Source organism: Trichechus manatus, unplaced genomic scaffold (genome assembly GCF_000243295.1).
Source record: "Trichechus manatus latirostris isolate Lorelei unplaced genomic scaffold, TriManLat1.0 scaffold00039, whole genome shotgun sequence".
Taxonomy (NCBI): domain Eukaryota; kingdom Metazoa; phylum Chordata; class Mammalia; order Sirenia; family Trichechidae; genus Trichechus; species Trichechus manatus.
The window spans coordinates 11,887,559-11,896,216 of NW_004443975.1; the positions used below are offsets into that span (position 1 = coordinate 11,887,559).

The following is an 8,658-nucleotide window of genomic DNA, read 5'->3' on the forward strand; positions in this document are numbered from 1 at the left end:
CCGGGACAACATACAGTTTCTTTGGAGATTAAAGTGCAGGCTATGAAATGGCATCTAAACGAATGCATAAAATAGTGCAATCTCCAGGCGTCATTATTTGTTTATTACACATAGCCTATTTCCATATGCCCATTTTCTCTCAAAAATCCGGCTGTAGTGACACCTTTTAGCTTATTTATTTAGGCATTACTTACACTCTGTTTTACCCACTTTTGGGGCTACATAGAATATTTCAACATGTAGAATAGCGCATTTATTTTGAAACTACTAAATAGAGATTAAGGCAAGCCCCTGTAAAGTTCAGTACTCCAAAAAACACGTTTAAAAAAAAAAAAAAAAAAGTTGCTTCAAAACCAGTGGCTTTAGACCCAACGGCGCCCCAATAGTCTTTAAACAGTATGATCACTTGGAATATTTTTGTTTGCCCCGTTATTTCCTGGCTCTATACATCAAAAGAGGAGTTTGAGAAACAACAGGTTCAAGAACCTCAAAATATGTGAAAATCAAGTAAAACAAGTCCATGTGGATCTATGCAGAGGCTCTGGTTGGGGCGAGGGGGTGGGACCAATCCCCTTAATTTCTTATGTATGCCTTTTCACATTTGATGCACGTCTGTAGTGTTGTACCATAATAAATGCGTAAATGGGAACGATCCATTACAATAGAGAAGTCTCTGAAAAACAGCCAAGGAAGATGATGGAATACTTCATGAAATGTAGCTCTAGGACAATACAGTATTAACAGCATACAGCATTTAAATCACTGACTTCTAACGCAGGGCAGGATGGCTCTCTCAGGAAGCGAATTTACAATTTTCCTGAAATATGTCAGTTTTAGACGATCAAAATAATTTGTCATTTGTTGAACCTTAAATACCACTATGCCATCCAAAAGCAAACACCTGATTAATGGTGAAGGCAGTTTCCTAACGTGTTTGAGCTAGACAGTCTACGAGTTAAGACTAAAATGTAGTGTTTTATTCTCTGTTATGGAACATTCATGCATCAACAAGCGCAACTCATCAGCCTTATGGACAGGTGGTTACAAGTGTATGCTGTAGAAGTTTGGATCTTGAAATAGAAAACCTACATTCTAACAGTGTGAATGCTTATTATGAATGCCATGTACTCATGTTCACCAATGGAAGACTATAGGTCCACTTAGGGTATCTAGATGTAGTTTAAAAAGAAATTCAGGAAATTCTTGGCAATTCATTAACTACTATGAAAGAAACAATCTAAGGCTATATCCCTCCAATGCATAAGGGTCATACTTCGTAACCCTGTAAACATGTACTTGGTCATTTTAAGAGTCTTCCAATACCAGCAAAGCAGACTATTAAAGGCCGTGAGTGTTCCAGTAGGCCTCCTCCAAAGTTATGACAATATGGCTAAATCCTATGATTACAAAAACGAGACCTGCTGAGAAAATGATCTCCAGCGGGGACTTTTACGGATGACCTTGGCTGACAAATGTTTTTTTGGAAATTGTTTATTTTAAAATTATCTTCCCAACAAGCCATGAAACACTTGGATGTTACTTTATGGTTTTTCATTGAAAACATACTACATTGTAAATGGAGTTTCAAAGTTAGACATAGAATTGACCAAAATCTAAGGACAATATTGTGTAAGGACAATATTAAAAATGGACAGGAAAAAGTTTCATTTGGTGAGGTTAATCTAAAGGATGCATAACCATGTCATGTTGGACGGATGTAAACGGTGGCAGCCTTGTGCTTTTATTCAACGAAGGTACTTACCAAAACCTTAGGTTTATACAGGTGTCAAACTCCCACCTGGAAAGGGACCATTTTCTACTTTACACCTAAATTTACTTTAAATAACTGAAGCCCAAGGCAACAGCTGCTTAAAAGAATTTAACAAATAACAGCTACATAATTTAGTACATAAAATAAAACTAGGACAGTGATAGTTGGATAATGTCTCAAGAATACACAACCGGGAAAAATGAACACTGTACACAATTTGGAGGTTGTTAAAGTGACCACTCAAAAGGCTAAACAGTGCAAGACATGCTTTTCCGGTTACACGCTCAAAACAGGAGTGCAAAAGAAATTAAAGCTTTTGTTTAACATTGGAGGATAAGGAAAGCTCAGAATTAATACCAAAAAGCCTCCCTAAGATCACCTCCAGAAATGAAATGCTTCTTCATAGTACAATTTTTCTTCAATGAACTCTGCTTCAATGCCAAAACTGCATCCTACAGTTGTGTCCCCTATTCAATCACAGTTGATCAGCAAGTGACACAGTGCTGAGTAAGGAGCAGTACTAGTTACTGGCGGTCTGATATCAACAGAAAGAGCCTTGGAACTTGGGGTTCTGCCTTATCCAGTGTACCTGAGCCCTACAGAGAATAGATACAGCAATGGGCTTCAATACTCTCTTGCCCCTGTAAAACCGGAGGGCAAATGGACTAACAATTACCCTCTAGAGGCAAGCTGTTGTGGTGGAAGATGTTAAGCGCTTAAATAAACTAAGAAGCTGCTCTAAAAAGTGATGTATAAAGGTTCAAGATCAATACCAGTGCAAGAGCTTTTTAAGTGAGCTGATTAGGCAATGCATGCATCCATCCATGCAAATGTAGGACATGGCCCCCAAAGAGAACTGAGAACATGTATATAACAACTGGGTAAGTCCCTTGCCAGTTTATAAAAATATATAGTCAGTACTGTAGAGGCCCCTTCTACAGTCAATACTATGTAAGTCCGCTTTAGTTACCCATTACTTCAATACCAAAAAGCATAAACTACTTTTCAGACATTCCAGACAAAGGTCACTTATAACAAAAAGTCAACTTTTTTTTAAAAAACAAGATAGTGTCCATTTAAAAAGTAGGTCTTTTCTTTCAAGTGAGCAGGACATTTTCTGTATTTAAACTTAACTTCTAGTCTCTCGAGACTGGGTTTGTTTAAGATCCTTATGTAATGTGCACGTATGCAGAAACAAACGTTAAACATTATCTGCACAGGAAAGTTAACTCCTCAAAACATGATAGAACAGGTCTGGTTAGTACAAATCTATTGCAAAGGAAAAGATTCTGTGCATCAGTTCACCCAGGAGAAGCGGGGAAGAATGCCTTAACCATGAAAGAGTTCACGTTTAAGTTGTGTTCTGACAGCCTAGAAGCCCAAGGGACGCCATGGTGCTCACAGTGCCCTGATACGCGTAACTGCTTAAGCTACTAAGCCATGTCTTCTTCTGGCGCTACAACCACATTCCAATTTACTTTCTATTGCGAAGACGTTTAGATTTCCTAAGAGAGTCTATGGCTTCCGTTGCCTTTTTTCGTTTCCGAGGAGACTCCTCATTCTGCCCTGAACCCGAGGAGTTTCCGACTGCACTCTCCATTACTTCTCGCAGTTTGCGTTCCAGCTCTGCCAACCGTGCGTTCTGTTCACCTATGATCTGGGTCTGCTCTAGCAGTTTCTGATCCTGGTCCTGAAGCTGTTTCTGCTGTTCTTGCACTTTGGTGCGGAGCTCAGAAATTTCACGCCTGAGAACAGTCACGCCAGCACCATTTGTTTTAACCTGCTGCTGGAGTTTGGTGACCTCTTGTCTTGAAGGGTTCTGCTTGGAGAAGAGCTGCATTGTCGTTAGGGCAGCAGAAGGTCCTGGGACTGTGGAGAAACGGTTTAAAATGGTCAGTTCATCATGTACAGCGTTTCCCTATCACGAATACGCAATTAAAACAAAAAACCAAATCCGCTGGTTAAACTTATTTGAAAACGTAGTATCTTTATTTGATCACTTCTGATAGTTTGGTCTTTGCAATCTACTTGGTCTAATGGATTAACTGATACCCTTGTTTTAGCTGTAAGCAAGTGTGAATTCTGCGTGTCACGCATATGTGGCAGTACGTGGACTGCCAGCAAAGAGAGAGGACATTTAATCCCATAAACTTAAATATAAAATATTATAAAACGTTTTAGAACTTAATACAGTAAGAAAACACAAGTAGTAAAATTAGAAAAGTTATATTCTACCTGATTTTAATGAGCAAACGAAGTTTCCAGTTTAGAAGTAGAGAAGGATCATGTTTTTAAGTTCTCTGCACTTAATTATACACAAAGGTTTCAATCTGAGATAAACAGGGACTCTACGAAAAGTGGGATCTATGTAAGTTGTGTCCTGACAGCCCAGAAGCCCAAGGGACACCGTGTTGCTCACAGTGTCCTGACAGAGTAACTGCCTAAGCTACTAAGCCTGTCTTCTTCTTCTGGAGCTAGAACCACAAAACCTCAATTTCCTTTGATATATTTACATATAGACGGAAACACGTGATGATGACGAAGCGTAGGTGCAGGCGTAGGAAGGCCATGGAGCTACCGTGTTTTAGGAATAACTGGAATGTAACAAGTAAGTGCCATGGTGTAGTGCAGTGAATTACTCAATATGGTCCTTCTAGCCAGTCTTATAACTCCCATAAATGCTTGGGTGGGACTATGTAAATAAGGTGCTTGTAGCCCACTAAGGCGATGGAGAGCTTGCTAAGAATAAGATGCATGACACCCTTGTGGGGATGTGACTATGCAAATAAAGAGTATGGAATGCTAACGAAGGAATTAGTCAGTTTTGCCATCCCACTAGGCTTAAAATGAGCCATCTCAGAGGTCGAAAGGGGGGACCTCAAACCACCAAGAAGAGGCGATGGGAGCAGAGTGCATCCTTTGGACTTGGGGTCCCTGTGCTAAAAACCTCCTAGACCAGGTGACAGAGAGAGAGCTATAACACCAGAAAATGGTGAGAAATGGTGAGAAGCAGCAGCACCAGGAGACTGGCAGGAGACAGTGCGGCGGGGTTCCTGACCCATGGAGCGTGAAAGCTGAGCGCCTTCAGGCAGGAGGCTTGCTGGTGGAGTAGCGTGCCTCCAGCCCAACACTTACTGGCAGAATGGGGTGCGTCTAGGCACTTACTGGTGGAGCTAAAGAGCTTTGTTTAACACTTGCCCAAGCAGGAAAGAGGCCAGGCCGGCCCAAGGGGCTGAAGGGTTGAGGGCCAGGGAGAGGCTTGCCTGCCAGCACAGCTGAGAAGCTGTCCTGATCGAAGAACTATATTCTGAGTAGTTTCTGATCCTGAACTGTAACCTGCTACCTCCCCTAATAAACCCTAGAATCATGAACAATGTCTGTGAGTTCTGTGTGGCCACTACAATAAATTATTAAACCCAGCAGAGAAGTAGAGAATGCAATGGGAGGAACGGCTGGTGTCAGAACTAGTAAAAAAAACTTGGAGGGTGGAGATTATGTTTGACCTCCACCTCATAGGAATCAGCCTTGGGCTGTTGATCTTGATTCTCCTTCCGCCTTGTGAGGTTAGAAGAGGTCAGACGTCCCCACTATACCATTTTTCCACAAGGGCGTAACACTTACTATTTTAAACTAATAACCTACTTTTTAAAAACCTTATCTCTTGAAGGTTTTCTAAAAGGACCAGATGGATCCATTCATATCCTAAATCCATTACGCTAATTTTCTCCTTGTACATATATATAGCCTTAATTATTTTCCTTGACTGATGCATTCTTCCTTCCCTCTCTGCTTATCAAACCTGCTGTTATACATCAAGGCTCAGATCAATTCTTACCTCTTGTGAAGTCTTGATCAGATCAGCCAACGATGATTTTTTTCCTCCATAAGAATCTGTCTTGCTACTGTTTGGCATTTAATTGGACACTGCCTTAATATAGTTCTCTTGTCTATGATAATTTAACTTTGTATCTGGGTATGTCTTACCTTCTGAAATAGTAAGATCCTTGAGGGCAGACACCACATATTACACTTCTTTTTAGTCTCCACAGGACACAGTACAGTGCTGTGCACATAACAGGCACTCAATAAATAACAGATACATTAATGCTGAGATGCGGTAGGCTTTATTGTTAAATTACAGACAGCCACTCAGTTGACCCACTGAGTCCTGCAGGGAGCTAACTAATCTGAGTAAAACAAGAAGTTTTATTAAAGTTTTTTTTTCCTAACTTGAAAGTATTTTCAAGAGTTAAGGATATTGAACCATTTAGTCTTCCAACAGACAAGGACACAAATCTCTAGGATTCAATATACTTTTGTAAAATAGCTACCACAGAAAAAGTGACAGTGTTCAAAACAGCTTTAACACTCTGCGTTTTAAAGTAACAGCCAGACACTTTGGAGGCTCAAATAATTCACTGGATAGTTCCATGAAGATTTTTTTGGGTTTTATCTGACATATTTAACTCTACTTAAAAACTGAAAGTTATGAACTAATCAGAATCATCAAAAAAAACATACATGTATATACCCTTCCACCCAGCAATTCTACTAATAACCAATTCGTTGCAAGTCAATAGTTGTGAATATGTGCAAAAATTTAGCCACAGATTGTTCTTCAGAGTGTAGTTCAGATACTGAAAAAAACAGGAAACAACAAATGTCTCTAACGGTAGAGGGTCAATTACCTAAATTATGGTCTATAGTTATTAAAAATGATGTTGAACATAATTATTTACCAGTATAAAAAAGTTCAAGATATATGGTTAAGTGAAAAAAGCAAGCTGAAAAACTATGTGCAAACATTATTATAAAGAAAACATATTATAAACAAGAGATACCTGGAGGGGAGCCCATGAGTCTTCCAGATACATCTGATCCTGGTAATTTCCTCTTTAGAATTGGAACAATCTTCTCATCGAAGTATTCCATTGCCATGGAGGAAATGTCCCTTAACTCTTGAAGTACTTCATGAGCTCGCTGAGGGGCTCTGGTAGAATTGACATATCTCAATACACGATAAATTTCGTCAATCACCTAAAAATGATGAATTCGCATTAGCGCTGTAGATTTTTTTTAAATAAAACAACTAAGTAAGAGAGAAGTGACTGCTTGTTTTCAATTGCTGTGAAGATCTACAGGGTGATTTAACCGATGTCCTGGCCACTGATAATATTACCAATCATCTGCAACACACAGCTTTGGAGATTGTTACAATGTTCTATACTTTTCATGCTTACATTTATTAAGCACCTTTTCTGTACCTGAGACTGTACTGGAGCAAAGGAACCAGGATGACTAATACATGGCTCCTGCCCTGAAGGAAATCACAGTCTAACTGGGGATACATGTGTAAAGATGTGATACAAAATAAGAGGGATGTGTAAACTGTTAACGAAACTAGAAGACATCGAAATTAAATCCTGCAGGGGGGCAGGCAAGGGGTAGAGTACCCAGTCAATATTCTGTTAATCCTCCAAGCCCACTTCACTCTAGTTACATCTGCTCCCCAAAGCCCCAGGGATTCAGCCTGATTTCCTCCTCTTTTATACTGCCACCATGTGTCTGATCCCTTGAGGTTCCATTTCTTGAAGACATGCTATGGACTGGAATGAGGTCTCCTTAGATACCACTTCCCTGCTGTCACCAACGGGTAGTAAGAAATCCTTTTTTGTTTTAATGATAATTGCAGTGGGGAAACACAAAGCATAACACACATGGAGAAGAAACGATGTTCTTCAGTTCTGGACACTAACTCTCTTGCTGTAATGGTAACTGAACCTCCCTCAGACTCATCTGCACTCAGCATTTTATCCGGTGAAGTTACCCATAATACTTCTCAAAGCTTCAGTAGAGGCCTGAATAGTATATCGGGGCAGCCAACTGGTATCAGTAATTCACATCTCTGAAGACATCTATTCTAATGGACCCTTGCCTCACCAGAATTGTGGGTTAATCCACCAAACTATTCTGTCACCAAAATCCCAAACCTTGAATCCCACTCATTCTTCTACTGCATTTATTTAGCCAGTTGCCAACTCTGGATCAATCTTATTACTCTCCTCTCTCTTCTCCTCTACTCAGGCTGCTGAGTGGTGCTAGAAAAACAGAATCTTGAAGAACAGTAGTAGCAGGAAACATTCATAGCTGCAATGTTTTCTAGACTCTCAGTGCAATGTCATACTTGTCAGTCTAACGTGATGTGTACCTAATAAACGTCAGTAAAATTAAACCGTTCGGATGTGTCTCTATAGTAAGCCTGAGAAGACTTCACAGCAGAGGCCACATCTGGGGCCGGGAGAGATGAACAGGAACTGGTTTAGGCTGAGGTGGTGCCTATGTTCTTGTGTGTCATCGAGTCGATTCTAACTCATAGCGACCCCACAGGACAGCGGAGAACTGCCTAATAGGGTTTCCTAGGCTGAAATCTTTACGAGAACAGATCGCCAGGTCTTTTCTCCCACAGAGTGGCTGGTGGCTTTGAACTGCTGGCCTTTAGGTTAGCAGCCAAGCCCTTAACCACTGCGCCACCAGAGCTCCTTGGTGTACATGTAGGCAGGTGTAATGGGAGATATGCTGATTTTGAATTACATGGGTAGGACGTGCAGGTGGTGACCAGCAGGCAGCTGGAAATACAGGTCAGGAGCTCAGGAGAAACGGTGGATGGTGGTGAGGCTTCAGGACCAACGGCGTAAGAGGGGTGGAGACCGCCAAGGGGGAACATTCAGAATAACTGACAGTCGAGTGCAGACTGCTGGGGCACCAGTGGTTAAGTGACACACATATTTCTGGCATTACTACTAGATTATCAACTCACTTGAGAATAATAACTGTTTTCGATAATGGAACTCCCATGTTAGGAACTATTATAAATTTTAAAAATTACT

The 8,658-nt window shown here is 40.6% G+C and overlaps 1 protein-coding gene across 3 annotated transcripts in view; it reads right to left on the reverse strand.

The window, feature by feature from the left end:
* Nucleotides 1–205: 205 nt before the first annotated feature.
* FBXO28 (F-box protein 28) overlaps nt 206–8,658 on the reverse strand; it is a 34,120-nt gene continuing 25,667 nt past the window's right edge. The window contains exons 4-6 of one of the 3 annotated variants that reach the window (XR_002824032.1): nt 6,613–6,808; nt 5,607–6,408; nt 3,554–3,640 (exon numbers count right to left, since the gene is read on the reverse strand). Coding sequence is in view for 2 of the 3 variants with exons in the window: in XM_004375902.2 (XP_004375959.1) it covers nt 3,246–3,640; nt 6,613–6,808 (591 nt within the window). In the remaining variant the exon portion in view is untranslated. Of the gene's footprint in view, nt 3,641–4,808; nt 6,409–6,612; nt 6,809–8,658 lie in introns of those variants that run through there. The other 2 variants (XM_004375902.2, XM_023730948.1) reach the window with 2 other exon arrangements.